This window comes from Heterodontus francisci, chromosome 13, assembly GCF_036365525.1.
Source record: "Heterodontus francisci isolate sHetFra1 chromosome 13, sHetFra1.hap1, whole genome shotgun sequence".
Taxonomy (NCBI): Eukaryota; Metazoa; Chordata; class Chondrichthyes; order Heterodontiformes; family Heterodontidae; genus Heterodontus; species Heterodontus francisci.
Genome location: NC_090383.1, coordinates 102,803,364 through 102,821,526, shown reverse-complemented (window position 1 = coordinate 102,821,526; position 18,163 = coordinate 102,803,364). Strand labels below are relative to the sequence as shown.

Here is an 18,163-nt window from a genome sequence, read left to right as displayed (position 1 = left end):
CAACACTCAAGACGCTCTACACCATCCAGGACAAAGCAGCCCACTTGGTTGTCACCCCATCCACCACCTTCAACATTCATTCCCTCCACCACCGATGCACAGTGGCAGCAGTGTGTACCGTGTACAAGATGCACTGCAGCAACTCACCAAGGCTCCTTCAACAGCACTTTCCAAACCCCTGACCTCTACCACCTAGAAGGACAAGGACAACAGATGCATGGGAACACCACCACCTGCAAATTCCCCTCCGAGCCGCACACCATCCTGATTTGGAACTATATGACTGTTCCTTCACTGTTGCTGGGTCAAAATCACGGAACTCCCTAATAGCACTGTGGGTGTACCTACACCACGTGGACGGCTCAAGAAGGCAGCTCACTACCACCTTCTCAAGGGCAATTAGGGATGGCAATAAATGCTGGCATTGCCAGCAACATCGCATCACATAAAAGAATAAAAAAAGTCCAACCTTACATTGTGTAGATCCCTGATGAGCTCGTATTAGGAATATCACAATTCGTAGCATCCCACATCCTGAAGGACACAGATGGTTATTGCTGCTCGGAAATTTTCTCTTGTTACTTCTAAATTCCAAATATGCCTTACGTGCTCTTCCTCCTTCCTGCTGTATTGCAGTCAGCATGGTCCAATTCTCTAACTCATTTTACACCAGATCCTCAAAATTAAGGAACTTCTTACCTTCCTCAATCTCTCCTACAATCCATCGGCTTTTAAAATCCAAACTTGGCATAATCTAATTCTCACTTCCTGGTTTACCTTGTATATGCTTTGCTTATTTCACTCTTGGTGCCCTCAACTTATTGGTCATGGCCCTTACTTTGGTTCCTCAATTTAAAAAAAAAAGGAATAATAATATTTATGTAACCATTGTCTTTAGGGACTATATAATTATTATTGCTGTAATGGTAAATGTAAGAAGGAATCACATCCATATCTCATCCTAGAGAATTCCCTTTCTACACAGCCAATTACGACCATCCATGATGCAGCATCTGCTGAGGAGATTGGTGTTTGATGTCCCCTTGCTGAATGAACATGCAAAGATGCCTCTAAAAGTAAGTTTGTGTTTTGCCTAAATGCGGTAAGTTCTTTAGAGCCCATCAGTTATTGTTGCTGATATTCATGGGCGAATGCTTAATGTGTTCATATAACGATCGTCTGCTAGTTTCAATTTGTACACAAAAGAAAAATTATTGGACAAATTTGAATTTGAGATTGGGAACAGTGATGCAGATTTTCTGCTTCCGCATATGGGGATGGAAGGTGGTAAAGAAGCATTTGAGGGCAAGGCGTCCTGATGTGCTCTTATGCTTGTCTCGAGTAGCTTTATCAGAGCCTGGTACCAGGCATGGCTACTGGATGCTACAATAGGCAGAGCCAAAGCACATGAAAGATACAAAATTACAGCAAGATGAAAGGAATAGTGCAGTTTGCTTATCAAAAGAGGAATACCACATTGCACTAAAACCGTGGTAAGACTTTCGAGCCAAGAAATGACGTTTAGCAATATTAATGTACCCGTGACATTTCTTTGTCTGCTATTTTAATGCAGGAGTTAACCTGTTAATTTTTAATGATTTAATGCCTCCACTAAAATAGCTGACGGGGAATGTAATTTGATCATTTGTTCCTTTGCCAACAGTATATGTAGGCTTTGATTTATCTCCAACTCCTTAGATTGAATAAACAATAGCAATAGATGCAGGAGTTGTACTTTTCAATATATGTCAAGGAACTCATAGAGTTATACAGCACAGAAACAGGCCTTTCAGCCCATCGTGTCTGTGCTGGCCATCAAGCACCTATCAAGCACCTATGAACATGTTTAATGCACTCTGCAATGCAAATAGATTGTTTTGTGTTGCAACTTTCAAAGTAAATTATTAACCATTTCATCAGTCCGTCGTGTTTCTGCAGAAGCTAATGCGGACACTGAGCTGGCTGCTAGGATGTTACCTTCAAATATTGCTTTTTATAAATTAATTACCAATAAATATTTCCCAATTTTGGTAACATTTCTAACATTCCTATTGTGTTGCCTCAGTTTTCTAATGTTTTTTATTATTAAAAACTGATGTGTGAGAAATGAGTTTTATTGTTCAAACTAACATGTTATGTTTGCAGAACAACTAGAAACCTGGGTGAATATCATCTGGAATGCACTTTGTTAAAAGTTTAAATCTTAATATGTGCTAATGAAAGGGCTAAAATATAATTTCCTTTGAGGTGGGAGGGGGTACAGTGCGATGGTGTTTTAATCTGCTGTGCTTGTTGAAACCATACAGTCAGATGGCAACATTGATAGGTGCTGAGCAGAGCCTGGGTGCTTCCTCAAAGCAAGGAGCCATAGTCTGGGCCTCACTTAGTATTGTAGGATGATACAGCACAGAAAGAGGCTGTTTGGCCCATCGTGCCTGTGCGTGCTCTTTCAAAGAGCTATCCAATTAGTCCCATTCCCTTGCCCTCTCCCAATAGACTTGCACATCTCAAGTATTTATCCAATTCCCTTTTGAGAATTATTATTCCATCTACTTCCTTTCAGGCAGTGCATTTCAGATCACAACAACTAGCTGCACAAAAAATGTTCTTCTCACCTCACTTCTGGTTCTTTCGCCACTGTTGTACACAACATTGCATTCTTGGTGGAGACCGTGGGAGCAGGTTATCTGCCTGCCTTCTTTGGGAATGGTGCACGTTATCTAATGAGGGGGAAAATGATATATAATAAAAGTAATTTTTTAAAAGTAATTTTTGTTCAGTAACCAACTTCTCACCTTTCTCTTCCAGTTATTGACCAATCACTATGAAAGGTGTTGGAAGTATTACTGTCTCCCTGGAGGTTGGGGGAGCTTTGGAGCAACTTCAGAAGAAGAACTTCACTTGTCCAGGAAGTTGTTCTGGGGTATTTTTGATGCCCTGTCCCAGAAGGTACCTTTGCAGGGAAAACGAAACCTCGGATTTCTGTTTTACCATCCACCATACTAACAGCCCTTTTTAAACAACCTTTTTATTTATTAAAGTCAACTTAACTAATTCTGTCTGGTCTAATCGTTCCGAAAACAATTTTCATATGGTAGGTCCATTCCCTGTTAATTAATAATTATAGTATCTAATTACAGGTAATCTGCATCTCTCAAGCAATAATGGTGGAAAGTAGACTTGTTTTGTTCTGAGAAAATGCCATTTCCCCTTTTTGTACTATTTTATATTCAGTAGAAAGTCATATTTCCAATCCCACTTAAAATACAAGTGCTTGTCATTTACAAAATTTATTCAAGAACAGGAACTGGGAATAATTTCTTACTCCATGCCAAGAATTGTCTGTTGATGCTTCAAAATAATATAATTTAATAATTTGCCATTGAGCTTGTCTAATTGTCTCTTTTTGTGATTCACTGACACTGTGAAGATGGATATGTCTTGTAATTGTGTGGTGGTCATGAGATGCCTGGAAATACTTCTATATTTTCTTATCATAATAAAATGACAAAAGGTAAAGGAGATAAAAATCTTTGGAAAAAAATCTGTAATAAGTTATCAAAATATACATAGTTATGGGTGTGCCTGCCCACAACTTGTAACATTAACCCCTCTGCTAACAAGACTTTCAAGGTGCCATACAAAATGAAAGCCACTTCACATAAGGCGGCATGGGCGGCACAGTGGCGCAGTGGTTAGCACCGCAGCCTCACAGCTCCAGCGACCCGGGTTCAATTCTGGGTACTGCCTGTGTGGAGTTTGCAAGTTCTCCCTGTGTCTGCGTGGGTTTCCTCCGGGTGCTCCGGTTTCCTCCCACAGCCAAAAGAGTTGCAGGTTGATAGGTAAATTGGTCATTATAAATTGCCCCTAGTATAGGTAGGTGGTAGGGGAATATAGGGGACAGGTGAGGATGTGGTAGGAATATGGGATTAGTGTAGGATTACTATAAATGGGTGGTTGTTGGTCGGCACAGACTCGGTGGGCCGAAGGGCCTGTTTCAGTGCTGTATCTCTAAATCTAAATCAATAAGGAGATTTCAGTAATTTAGGGTAGATATTGGCTAGCATCCAATTATAGTCATGGAACGGGCAATGTAACTGCAGCTTGCACTGACATGGATTGGCCTGAGGATTGGCCAAAATTAATCATCAGACTGCACCTCCTGGGACCAATTATAGCTGCCTCTCTCACTGATGGAGGCCATCCAGTATGTCTGGCGGGGTGGAGGGGGTGTTGTATGGAGGTAGTTGAAGGGAAAGGTGAACAGGAGGATGGCGCTGGGAGCAGCATAAAATAAATGCATGTATCTTCTCAGGACCTTTCTCCAATATTCAGCAAAACCTAAGCTGTGCCTCATCTTTGATGGATATTGCAGAAGGGTCCTTAAACAGGCGCAGGTCTCTACTTTCCATATTTATGATGAGCAAACACAGCTTTCAGGCGGCCTTGTGGGACACCTAAAAAAAATGAGGACCAATATCCCGGTGGCACAGATCTGGCACAGGATCAAGCACCCAGAAAATGTTCCCATTTGACATGTGAGAAACAGTAACAGTGCAGACCAGTTTGCTGCCCCCTTGTGTTTATAATAATGCAGACTAAAGTACTAAGCGCAGCAATTAAAAATCCTTGAATTTCTATAAAGAAAAAACTGCAAATGCTGGAAGTTTATAATAAAATTGCAGGTCCGGCAACTTTTAAAGGGAGGAAAGATTAAAATTTTTGATATAAATGCATTGACGGAACTGGAATCTGGACTGAGCAAAATGAAAGGGTTGATGTGCCCTATTTTCAAGAAGAGATCAAATGGATGTTTTGTGTTCCTTTGTGCTTTTCTGCAGAAATATGAACAGGAGTTATTTAAGTTGGCGTTGCCCTGTCTGAGTGCTGTTGCAGGGGCCCTGCCCCCAGACTACATGGAATCAAACTATGTGGCAATGATGGAGAAACAGTCTTCAGTGGATACTGAAGGAAACTTCAACCCACAACCCGCAGATACCTTAAGGTTTGATTGGGAAGCTTTTGAACACGTCTGTTTCCTGAAACTTCTAATTCATTACATCATTCCATTCTGATCAGGATCCTTTACCTGTGCAAAATGATGCCATTGAATTCTTGATGATAGCTTTCAGAGAAAGGATGGGGAAGGGGCATATCAAAAGTTTTTTTTTTCATATTTTAAATTAATTTGTCAGCTTATCTCTCCCTTTTCTCTACACAGGATAGTGATAGTATGGTATAAATAGGCACTTGTTGTATCAATCACAATGCTGGTTGGGCCACAGCTGGAGTACTGTGTACAGTTCTGGTCACTGCACTATAGGAAGGATGTGCCTGCACTGGAGAGGGTGCAGAGGAGATTCACCAGGATGTTTCCTGGGCAGGAGCATTTCGGCTATGAAGAGAGACTGGTTAGGCTAGGGTTGTTTTCCTTAGAGCAGGCTGAGGGGGGTCATGATTGAGGTATACAAAATTATGAGGAGCATAGATAGGGTAGATAGGAAGAAACTTTTCCCCTTAGCGGAAGTGTCAATAACCAGGGGGCATAGATTTAAGGTAAGGGGCAGGAGGTTGGAATCTGGAACACACTGCCTGAAGGGGTTGTAGAGGTATGAACTCTCACAACATTTAAGAAGTATTTAGATGAGCAGTTGAAACGCCATAGCATACAAGGCCACGGGCCAAATGCTGGAAAATGGGATTAGAATAGATAGGTGCTTGATGGCCGGCATGGACACGATGGGCTGAAGGGCCTGTTTCTGTGCTGTATAACTCTATGACTCTATGACAAGTCATTCCATCATATTTGCTTTGAACAAAAATGAATGTAAAATGCGACTCGCGCACTTGATTTTTGATGAATAGAATGCTAAGTATTCAGACTGCCTGTTACAAATTTTACAGGTTTGATTTCTTGGTTTCAGCCTCACAGAGGCCGCACTGGGTCTGAAAGCCACGCTGCTGTTTTGTATGGCTCAGACCTGTAATTGGCTTCACTTGGGGCTTTTGCCCCTCTGAGACAGGAAGTCCCACCTCCAAGAGCTGCAAACCAATCAGAGGGCCAGTAGCTCCAGTCCTAGCAGTGCCGCTGGGAGTGGTGGCCACTGCTGAGACTGCACCCAGCAAGAAGAGGAACATGAACATTGGCAAGTGCCCATCTGCCAATGGTAAAATACCAGCGGTGGTGGGAACAGGCCCTTAAGTGGCAATTAATTGGCCACTTAAGGACAGAATTACCACTTAAAGGCCTCAATGGCCTAAGGGAAGGCAGGCCGTTTGCCATCTCCCCTGCCGCGAGGGGTGGGAAGGCGATGGGCAAGGCAACCCCGCCTCCTAGCTTGCTTCTGGGAGGTGCGTTAAATTCCAGCCTTACTCTCTTAAATTGACTTAATGCCCTCTGTGATGCCCTCTTGAGTGCAATTTTATTGCTCAATATCTAGTTAAATTGTATCGTGACCTGGTGCTGAGTACTGTGTTCTTCTATGTGCTCCCACTGTCTTTTTGAGAGGCATTATAAAGGTATCTCTATGACTTGGGACCAATTGTAATACAACTAACTTGGTTCATTCTACATGAAATACATGAATGAATAGAATACTTTCCAGTGAGTTATATCAATTTCATACCATGAAAAATATTAACAATGCAACTTTGTTACTAATCTGAGGAGAGCCCTATATTAAGCCTACACTGTCTTTATGCTATGAGCAAGATGAGTTCATTGTGACATTCTCAAATTTTTTGTGTCTCTAGCAGACACCTATCTTGGACTTTTCTCTCCAGAGAGAGAAGGAAAAAGCAAAGGCAAAGCAACGTCTGTCCTCTGGTCCCGCCCTCAATTCCGTTGAGGTTTGGCCCACTGAGTTTCCAATTAAAGTTACCACCTTGAACCCCTTGATATGAATATTACAGCGTTGTTTTGTCTGTAACGCTAAGTCCCCCTGCCAACCACAATGGATAAAAATGATTCTATTATAAGGGCAGAAAATACCGAGGCCTAACCCATAATGACCTTAATTGTCTCAAAGCTAAAATAACATGCAAAAATAAACAGCTGGATGTCTATGGTGGCTGGCCTGTCATCTATATCCTGTCTTGGGAATTATCCTAATCTGCATTCTAAATGGGAGTTAGCTCTTTACAAGCAAAAACCTTTGATAACATATGAAACAAAATCCTTTTCAGGCCTTATCAAGTTGATGAAAATCCCAAAATGCCAAGTCACGGAGCTAACCAATTCAATAAAACATAGTCTAAGCCTTTAGGGAAATCATTGCAAAAAATTGCAGATGCATTATGCTCCTAATATTACCATTGGTGGAACAGCTGTTTCACCAGCTTTACCAAGTCAGTGCATTTTCTTGGTGATGCCCTGCTATATGGGTCTTGGCTGTTTACTTGAAAAACACAAAGGTACAGAGGAAACAGCACAGCATAAGGAAATTCTGCAGAGGAGTAAGGTTGAGAAGTTACAGGAGGATCTTCGGATTGCGAGACTAGGGAGGATTCCTCAGCCATATAGAGCTAGGATAGATGTTAATTAACCCAGCAGCCCCTGAGGGTGCAGATGATAAGTATGCCGATTAACTAAGGACTTGCCACTGTTTCCCCATTAGAGCAATGTAATTTCTGTGGAGCTGATGTATTTATAGATCAGAAAGGAGGGTTTTTTTTTCTTTTGGGACAGTGTAGAGGGAGCTTTACTATGTATCTAACCCGTTTTTTTTTCTTTACCCTGTTTTTTTTCTTTTTTTTTTAAGGTGGCCTTTATATCCCAGGCCCCTTCTATATATTTTATGTCGAGGGGGCCTTTATTCCTCAGGCCCCCTTTATATACATATTTATATATTTAAAATAACTTTATTAACATAGATAAATAAACCAAAAACTCAAATTAAAATGCCATTCTCGATGTCGACGATGCACTCCAGTCCTTGCGGTGTCCACCAGTCGCGGAAGACTTCAAGCGTACCAGCGGACAACGCATGCTTCTTCTCCAGGGACACACGGGCACGAACGTAACTGCAGAAGAGGGGCAGGCAATCAGGGAGGACAGACCCCCCCCCCCCCGACGGCCCGCAACCTGGCCCTGTGAATTGCCACCTTGGCTAGGCCCAGGAGCAGACCAACGAGGAGATCCTCCTCCTGGCCCATGCCCCTCCGCACCGGGTGCCCAAAGATCAGGAGCGTGGGGCTGAAGTGCAGCCAAAACTTGAGGAGCAGCCCCTTCAAATACTCAAAGAGGGGCTGTAACCTCGCACACTCCATATATACGTGGAACACAGACTCATCCAAGCCGCAGAAAGTACAGGCGGCCTGGGAGTCCGTGAACCTACTTAAAAGTCTATTGCACGGGACTGCCCTGTGCAACACCCTCCACCCCAGGTCCCCGATGTAAAGGGGGAGGACTCCTGCGTAGAGAGACCTCCATTGGGGTTTCCCCTCGCCACCAGGTAGCAACGGGGACCACCAGGGTGCGTCCGGCCAGCTGATGAGGGCGAGGAAGTGGAGTGTGTGCAGGAGCAGCCCGTACAGGAAACCCCTCCACGCCGATTGGAATGGCACGGAGGGCATTTCCGAGAGGTGGCTCAGGTTGTGCGGGACCGGCTCCCGAGGAGGGTTTCGGGGCCTGGGTCCGATGAGCAGTTCTGGCCGAGCGGGGCCAGAAAGGAAGTGCTTCTCCTCCTGGAATCACAGAACCTTACAGCGCATGGCACCTCTCTTTCAGAGATACCAATTTAGTTCCATTGCCCTGTCTTTTCCTAATACTCTTCTAAACTTTATTGTTCCCTGTCTGCCAAATTGAAATTAGTAGCAAAAAAAATCATATTTGAAAACACTTAAACAGTTGAACCAATGATTTAGTATTTAGTAACACCATTCTGATAAGAAATAGGAAATAGGTGTAAAATTCAGTAAGTCATTCAGTCAGCAGTAAACAGGGGAGGTGGGAAAAATAAAATCCCCTCCAGCAGTAATTCTGGCTGACCAATGTTATCAAAAATGGTTTACAAGTTACGTTAGTAGAAGAATATAGATCAGAAGGTAACTCATCTCGTTTGTTCACTTCCATTGTCAGTACAACTCTTCCAGAAAAGTTGGATTATTTTGTCAACAAATATGCAGAACACAGTCATGACAAATGGGCAATGGACAAGGTAAGACATTTTATTTTATTCCCTGAGTCTACCTATATTGCACAGCGCAGTCAACTGAGAGAGCACCCAACACCTGAGCTTCCACTGATGCTGCTGTGAATTGGCCATTGAGTAACCGACAAAAGTGGCCTATTCCATAGTGTCACTGCTCATCATCTCCCTGTAGCAGCATGACCAAAATCAGGAAGTCAGAGGTTATGGGACTGAATCCAAAAAACACCATTGTTATGTTCCAACAATTTGCACTGCTATCCTTTTTAGAAACAGTGTAGCACACTTATAAGAACATTTGTTACTTAGTTTTCATTGTTATATTTGATTCTGTTTTCTTCCCATTAAGCTGCATGTTAGTCATGTTACAGGAGCATTCCACCCAGGAAGAGTCTTTGTCATTAGAAAAATAGGATGCTCTTACTTTTAATCCCCTTGCAGTTTTTGTTTAAATTAGTTCCATTCACATCTGCTTTGATCTCCCCCAGGTCACATCCCATTTCCTGGTGACAGGATGATCATACAGTTCACTCTTTTGCAGTTACCAGTGTTGAGTCAGTCACAAGTAGGTTTGCAAATGCCCTGCATGTGACTTTGTAATACTGTACTCTGTGTGGTAAATCTCCTGCCCTGTTTTTACCACTTCTCCCTAGTATCGCACACAACACCAGGAACTTGCCATATAGATATGTGGCCATTGAACCTGCATCTTACCACTTCATGACGTATATGACCACAGCAATGATTAAAAAGTGTTGAGCTATCTTGGATAATACCCAAACTGCAATAGGATCAAAATAATATGGTTTTCTTTTCCCAGTTTGCAAGTGGATGGGTGTATGGTGAAGCATGCAATGAGGCTGCCAAGGTTCATCCTTTGTTAAAACCATTCAAACTTCTCTCTGAAAAGGTGGGTAGGAAGCAAATACTTATCTCCTACACCTAGTGTTATTGTATAGAGAACAATGAATGCTTAGGAATGATTAAAAAGGTAATAATTTCAAAGGATTATGCTGCAGATTTGCCGAGTGAAGCCCGATCAGTTTATAATTATTATTTTATTCTATTTTATCTTATTCCTAAAATAAAGTTACAGCTCTGAAATTACTCCCATTATTCCATTTCGTTTTAAGGTATATAAACATGAAATTCGTCAGGGTATTTCTATTCTATTTTGTCTGAATTTTTGCTACAAGAATTTTGATTCGGGGTGGGTAATAGCCAATATGCCCTATGAAGATGATATGAGATAACATTTGCATTGAATGGTTAGTAATGCTCATTGTTTGGTGAACTTTAGCACTTATCAAGGTGAAGGATGTTCATGCTAAGATACAATTGGTTACCACAAAATAATAACAGCATACATTTTCAAAACGACAGCATTTTCTAGAATATTTGTACCGATTTGCTTTTATCCCGAGTTTCCAAAGGTTGCTACAACTTGAATTTGTCCAAGATCAATGATCTGTATGAAAGAGGCAAACGTAAATCTTTCTCACGGCCGTACACAATACTTTATAAGTCTCCTGCATATCCAGGAAATCCATGGTCATGTTTACCAACTGTACAAACTTATGATAGCCAGAACAAAACCTCCTGACTGTGCTAACCAAAGAGAATAGTGGAGTCAAGAGGCTGCCCTCCAACATCAAGAGTTGGATGCCAGCATATATTATGAATTGGGATTCTTCTGGATAGCTTGTACTATCGGCAGCTGAATTTGGCTAGAACAGATCTTATTGCTGTTGATATTTATAAATCAAATATTTATCATGGAATCATATGCACAGAAGGATGCTATTCAGCCCATCATGCCTATGCTGGCTCTTTGAAAGGGCTATCCAGTTGGTCCAACTGCCCTGTTCTTTCCTCATTGCCCTGCAAATTTCTCAGTGTATATCCAATTCCAGTTTGAAAGGGAGAGATAAATTCCCTTCATCTCTCACTAAGCTATTAAAAAGGTCTGTCAAGAGTTTGCCAAATATGAGACACCTAATTATTTTATTTTTTATTAACAAATATAACACAACCGAGCTACTTTTTGTGTGGTGTAATCCGTTTCTAGATCACAGCTTTGAGGCATGAGAATTCTGTGAGAACACCTTCGAGAATGTTTTTGGACCTGCGTTAAGAATTCATTAGTATCAATATTTTTACAAGCAGACTCAACCTTCTCCTGTTCTTATTCTAGCCCATTTTTTTTCCTATCAAATAAGGATGGTAAAACGTTGACTTGTCCAGCTGGACAATGTACTGACATCTGTTTCCATTAGTAATAAATGTGTCGCTCTCAAACTAATTCGTTGGACATGAGAATGTTGTAATAGATGTGACAAACTGTAATATTGTAAAACATTTTAAATTTAAATGCAGCAGCCTTAAAATTCTGGTATGTACATTAGATTTAAACATGCATTACTGGTAAAAGATCTATAAACAGCTAAAATTAATTTTCCCTGGGTTAACTTTGTTATGGATTCTTTTTTAATGTCATGAAATCAGTGAAATTAAAATGCCTTTGAAATGTGATTTATAATTTTAGCTTGTACTTGTAACTGTCTAGTTAGTATTTACACACATCCCGTAACTCACTTTTCACAATCTGAGGAAATCTAACCAACGCTTTTATATACTGATTTCCATAAAGACACTCCATCTTTATTTTAACCATAAATATAATTGAGAAAAAAATTTAAATTTTCTAATAAAATTCCAGGACAAGGAAGTGTATCGTTGGCCAATAAAGGAGTCTTTAAAAACAATGGTTGCCTGGAGTTGGACAATTGCGAGAACACGAGAAGGCGAGTCCATGGCCCTACATAACAGAACACGTCGAATATCTCAGTCAAGTCAGGTAAGTCCAACATAAAAAACTAAAGCTTACATTTTCCATTGACCAGTAATGGATTGGAATAGATTTAGCTGCCTTTACCAACTAAAATCACTTGGCAGTTGACACTCTCATTGATTATATTTAGGATTGGGCAAAGGACGTTCCTTGCCACTCCCAATTTTTGGATATGTTAAAAAATACAAAATAAAAGCAAAACAAATATCCTTTCTTTTTTGAAAAGCATGCTTGTCCTGCGCCATCACCAGGACAGTCTACCCTTCTCCGTTGTTAGGACAGTCTGCCCTCCTCCGTCACCAGGACAGTCTGCCCTGCTCCATCACCAGGACAGCCTCCCCTCCTCCACCATCGCCAGGACAGTCTGCCCTCCTCCATCGTCAGGACAGTCTGCCCTCTCCATCACCAGGACAGCCTGCCCTCCTCCATCGTCAGGACAGTCTGCTCTCCTCCATCATCAGGACAGTCTGCCCTGCTCCATCACCAGAACAGTCTGCCCTGCTCCATCACCAGAACAGTCTGCCCTCCTCCATCGTCAGGACAGTCTGCTCTCCTCCATCATCAGGACAGTCTGCTCTCCTCCATCACCAGGACAGTCTCCCCTCTCCATCACCAGGACAGCCTGCCCTCCTCCATCGTCAGGACAGTCTGCTCTCCTCCATCATCAGGACAGTCTGCCCTGCTTCACCACCAAGACAGCCTCTCCTTCTCTCAGTCATCATTTGTCATCACCAACTGTTATCAAACAATCGGCGCTCACAAAATTGGATCTTTTCCCAGTCACCACTCTTCCATTATCAATCAGTTCTTGAATAGCAGCTTTGCTGTGGTGAACATACAATTTATAGTAACTTGCCATAAACATCTGTTGTGCATACAGAAACATTTGCTGCTACACTTAATGATGCAGTGTATGCACTAAATATTACCTTTAACTCATCATGTTCAGTGCCCCTTTTCTGTGTGTAGGTTTGGTCCAATTGTTTCTACTAAGTAGAATAAAGCATGGATGCAACAGTCCCAGGGATGAAACAGGAAATAATACAACAAAAACAAAATACAATTGAAACAAAATCAAACACTGGAATACTGTATTTGAATAAAACTGGATAAAACATATGAAAGACTAGGCACTGGTACGAAGTGACATTGCAAAAGCACTGGCAGCAACCCACCTGCCAGAATACATTGATAAGGGATGGTGTGTGGCATGGGGAGACAAGATAAAAGGCGATAATAAATACTGTCAACATGTAAATAAAACAAATTAAGAGGCTTTCACTGTACTTTGCCTTTCTGTCCTTTCCTTCAGATATAACTCCTTTTATTTAAATAGGTGCAAACGATAACTATTTCCGTCCATCCATTGCACCTGCTTTTACAGTTGTGTTTCTACTTGTTATTCAGGTTTCTGTAGATTCCGCACATGGTTACAGTCCTCGGCCGATCGACATGAGCAATGTTACGCTTTCCAGGGGCCTGCATGTAAGTTGTTCCTGCTCCAATTAATCTGTTACAATATATGCTGTGTGTGTCAGTGACTGTGTAACCTATTGTAAAGAGTGCTATTGAAGAATTACACTGCAACTCTTTAGTATTGAAATAGCTTTTCTTACTGAAAATTTCAATTGACCCAACGTTCACAGCCTTTTTTTAATGGAATCTCTCTCTCTCTTTGGCCTCCTTGTGTCAAGAGACAATGGGTAAGCGCCTAGAGGTGGTCAGTGGTCAGTGGTTTGTGGAGCAGCGCCTGGACTGGCTATAAAGGCCAATTCTAGAGTGACAGACTCTTCCACAGGTGCTGCAGATAAAATTGGTTGTCGGGGCTATTACACAGTTGGCTCTCTCCTTACACTTCTGTCTCTTTTCCTGCCAACTGCTAAGTCTCTTAGATTCGCCTATGGAATCATACAGCACAGAAAGAGGCCATTCACCCATTGTGCCTATGCCAGCGTTTGAAACTAGCTCTCCAATTAGTCTTGCTCTTTCCCGTTATTGGGAGGGAATTTCAGAGTTCCATTACCCTTCCAATTGAAATGTGCTGCCTGATTTCACTCCTAACTGGCCTACTTCTAGTTTTAAGATTATGCCCTTTGTTCTGGAATCCCCCACCAGAGGAAATCACTTCTTTATATCTGCTGCATCTTCAGTTTCTTTTGTAATTTTAAACATCTCGATCACCCCTTGACCGTCAAAACTCAAGGTAATGCAAGGCAAGTTTATGCAATCTGTGCAAAATTTTTCTTTTTATCTCCTGGTTACATTCTCGTGAATTTGCACTGCACACCCAGCAAGGGCTATATATCTTTCCTGGAGTGTGGTGCCTAAAACTGAATGCAGTACTCCTGATGGGGTTTGACCATGGCTCTGTACACTGAAGCATAACTTCCTCACTTTTGTATTCCAACCCAATTGAGATAAAGGCCACTTTTTTGATTATTGTTTGCACCTTTCCCCATTGGTTTTAGTGATTTGTGTGCTCCTGCACCGTTCCTGTCTCTCTCTATTAAGAAACTAATCGGATTTGGTTTCCCTGGAGCTGCCGCTCCATGTGGCCCTTTTGCTTATTGCTGATCCTCTACTTCCTCATTCCCTATAACCAGAATAGAGATGGGCAGAAAGATGCCCATTTTGATTTTTTTTGGGAGTGATTCATGGAAGCAGTGCAACTATCTAAAATAGCCTGCAGGGCAAGGTGTGTGCAGACAATGAAACCCTGGACCAAGGGGAACAGCTGAAAGCTGCATGAACCCCAGAACCCCTATCTTCACGTTTCCGGTTGTTTGTGGGGAAAGTGATGAAGGTGTTTGTTTTACCAAACATGATATCAGTCACCTGCTTCTTGCAAGCATGAATTGCAGACAGATAGATGTTGCTGATATCTGTTGTTAAGAACTTAAGAACTAGGAGCAAGAGTAGACCATATGGCCCATTGAGCTTGCTCCACCATTCAATATGATTATGGCTGATCTTGGGCTTCAACTCCACTTTCCCACCAACTCCCTATATCCCATGATTCCCTGTGAGACCATGGGCTGAATTTTATCACCGGCGCGCTTTGAAGTCTTCCGACACAGAAGTGCTGCTGCAGAGCCTCCACTATATTACGCATGGGGCTCATTTAAATGCAGGGGGCGGAACGGCTGCCCCCCGAAGATGTAGAGGGGGTGGCCACCATCCCCACAGTCGATAAGGATTGTTTTGCCCGCTCCCCCACTGCCCTGATAATTTGACTCCTCTCCCCTCCCCACCAGTGTTTCGCCTCGGAGCTCCCTATGGCAGTTCATTAAAGGTCAGACCCGATGACATGGAGGGGGCGGGCGGGCCATCCCCAGCAATGGCACCAGGCACCAACGCCATTTTTAAAGAGCTTCCAGCCCTTCCATTTCATTTAAATTTCTAAAGAGAGATTTTGAAAAAAATTTTGAAACCATTTAATTTGGCTCTCTCCCACCCCCCCCAGCAACCATGTAATTAATTACTTGACCCCTCCCCACCCCAAAAACACTTCCTCTGCCCACCTGACCTCACCCCCCTCAAAGTTCACACACTTTAATCTTTACTCCTTCCCACTATTTACCACGCTCCCCCACCACTGCATTGACAAACATACCTGCTCCCTCCTCCCCACCAGTGTCACACCTTGGATCCCCAGACGGGGACCCGAAGGCGTGGGAGTGCCAGCCACCGGCACTAATTTTGCTCTGGGATGGACAGTGGGAGTGGGTTGGTCATTTAATCGCTAATTTAAAATATTTTTACCAATGTGATTTGGCTCCCGTTGCCAGGTTGGGTGGGGGGGGGGGGGTCACCATGAGGCCTCATCGCCGCAAGCATTTTGCAGCCCCCATCATGACCCCCGACGTCTGGAGGGGGGCTGTAAAATCCAGCCCAGTGTCTCACTACCTACTCTGTCAAGCCCCTTCTAAATCTTGAATATTTCAATGAGATTACCTCTCATTTTTCTAAATCTCATAGAATATAGACCCAGTTTACTCAGCTTCTCATCATCGGACAACCCTCTCATCCCAGGGGCCAATCTAGTGAACCTTCGCTGTACTGCCTCCAATGCAAGTATATCCATCCTTACTTAAACATGGAGACCAAAATTGCACACAGTCCAGGTGTGGTCTCATCAAAGTCCCATACAATTGTAACAAGATTTCTTTATTCTTTTACTCCAATACCCTTGCAATAAAGGCCAACGTGCCATTTGCCTTGCTAATTGTTCACTGTACCTGCTTGCTGACCTTTGTGTTCCTTGTACAAGTACACCCAAATCTTCCCTTATCTAATTTAACCCCCAATGGACTTTGAGCACCAGACATTGAAGGTAAGGGAGCTCAGATTTCAGGATGACTGCTGGGATGGCCGAATCCACAAACAGACGTGGTCAGACCAGCTGGTCACGTGGCTAGCCTGCTTGGCCACCTGGTTTTTCTAAATTGTACAAAGAGTTTTGAACAGGGAGACTGCAGTATATTCCTGGACTGCAGAAGACCTCTCCTGTCTGGCTGTCCCTTTCTTTCTCACGGAGCTCCAAATCCACTGAAGACGCATGAACCCCAAGAGAGAAAGGTCTCCCACAGCGAACAAGGTTTAAGAAGAATACTGGGCCCCAACGAAGAGCAAGATCCACCTACAATCAAGGATTCTACAGTGAGCTTAAAGAACCGGAACAAAAATCCTCTTCAGAGATCGCCTCAAACTTTTCCACTTTATTTTCTTCGGCTCTTTTTTGTCTCTATCTGCATGTGTGTATCGCGTATGCATGCTAGTGTGGGCGCGTCATGTATCCGTAGGCGTTAACCGAATTAGAGTTTAAGTTTAATAAATTTCAACCTTTCTTTAAATCTAAGAAAGCCTGTTTGTGCTGGTTTCTTTGCCTTATAATTGGAAAGTGCCCACTTCCCAAGGGGTAACTAAAAACATGATGGCCGGAATTTTATGACACCCCAATGAGCCGGATGGTGGCAGGGAGTGGCGTAAGATTGAGCGGAAGGCCTAGCCGACCTGCCTCCGACCCACTTTATGTTGGCAGTGGTGGGGGAGAAATGGGCCGCCCAGCCCAACCCAATCAAAGCCCTTAAGTGGCCACTTGACGGCCATTTAAGGGTCTTCGCCCGCTTCCACAGGGATTTTACTTGTGGCAAACGGGTGTCCAGGAGATGTGAAAGGCCACCCAGTGAAACCTGACTGATTACCCCAGCGAGACAACCCTAACGTATCTGAACTGCCTCCATGTCCTCAGCTGGGCTGCAGCCGTAGCAGTGGCCACTGCTCCTGGTCGCGCTGCTGGGACTAAGAGCTGCCAGCTCAAAGATTGGCAGCAGCTCAATGAGACGGGAGTTCCTCCCTCAAGCAGGTTGAAGTCCCACCTCGGAACAATTAAAGCCCAGGGACCCATTAAATGCAGGATGGATCCCCGGGCCAGGCAGAAGCAGGTTCACTACCAACTTTTATGTCGGTGGCCAGTTCCCATCCACCTGATGTAAAATCCAGCCCGGTGTGTTTAAAATTAAACCCTGTTACGGCAAGACCAGGTTACCTTTAAGTAACACTGCAGATGGCCACCACCTGACTTGTATTACTCATGATTTGTAAGCGGGTTGAGAGAGTATCAATGGCAATGCTGATGACGCAAAGATTGTGCCGTGGTCTTAAAGTGTGTCACCTGACCTCAATTTAAGTATATTAATTTGGCCATTGGCTGCTTAAATTGAGATCTTCCCAAAAATTGGAATGAGTGAGCCTCAGTTGGTAAATTGGCATGTTTTTTCTCTTGAAATTTTCCTGCAGCTACCGCTCATTAATAGACATAACTGGGGCGGTAATGAGATGAAAATGAGCCCAGAGATCTCTGTGGTAAGAAGAACCACTCTGTATTTTGCCTTACCATACTTACTCACCTAAAAAGGCAAACTTTCAAATGCTAAATAGATAGTGGGCTTCTTTAGCTCTATAACGCTTAGGATATTTACATTTTAATGAATCAGCACACTTGTGAGGATAATGTGGTATTTCTAGTATCTCTTAAGGAGGTTGTGCATATTTATTGATACTTGATGTGATTCTATTTAGAAGTTGTTTGAATATGGTAACTTGTACTGCAATAAGTTAATTGCTGGTGGGATTTAAATGATGCCCAGGAGTTAAAATAGCC

The 18,163-nt window shown here is 42.8% G+C and overlaps 1 protein-coding gene across 1 annotated transcript in view; it reads left to right on the top strand.

Annotated features, from left to right (window-relative positions):
* ryr2a (ryanodine receptor 2a (cardiac)) overlaps window positions 1–18,163 on the top strand; it is a 707,940-nt gene that overhangs the window by 517,205 nt on the left and 172,572 nt on the right. The window contains exons 50-56 of the mRNA XM_068045285.1: window positions 986–1,076; window positions 2,809–2,949; window positions 4,842–5,005; window positions 9,080–9,158; window positions 9,970–10,059; window positions 11,869–12,006; window positions 13,408–13,485. Of these exons, the coding sequence (XP_067901386.1) occupies window positions 986–1,076; window positions 2,809–2,949; window positions 4,842–5,005; window positions 9,080–9,158; window positions 9,970–10,059; window positions 11,869–12,006; window positions 13,408–13,485 (781 nt within the window). The remainder of the gene's footprint in view (window positions 1–985; window positions 1,077–2,808; window positions 2,950–4,841; window positions 5,006–9,079; window positions 9,159–9,969; window positions 10,060–11,868; window positions 12,007–13,407; window positions 13,486–18,163) is intronic.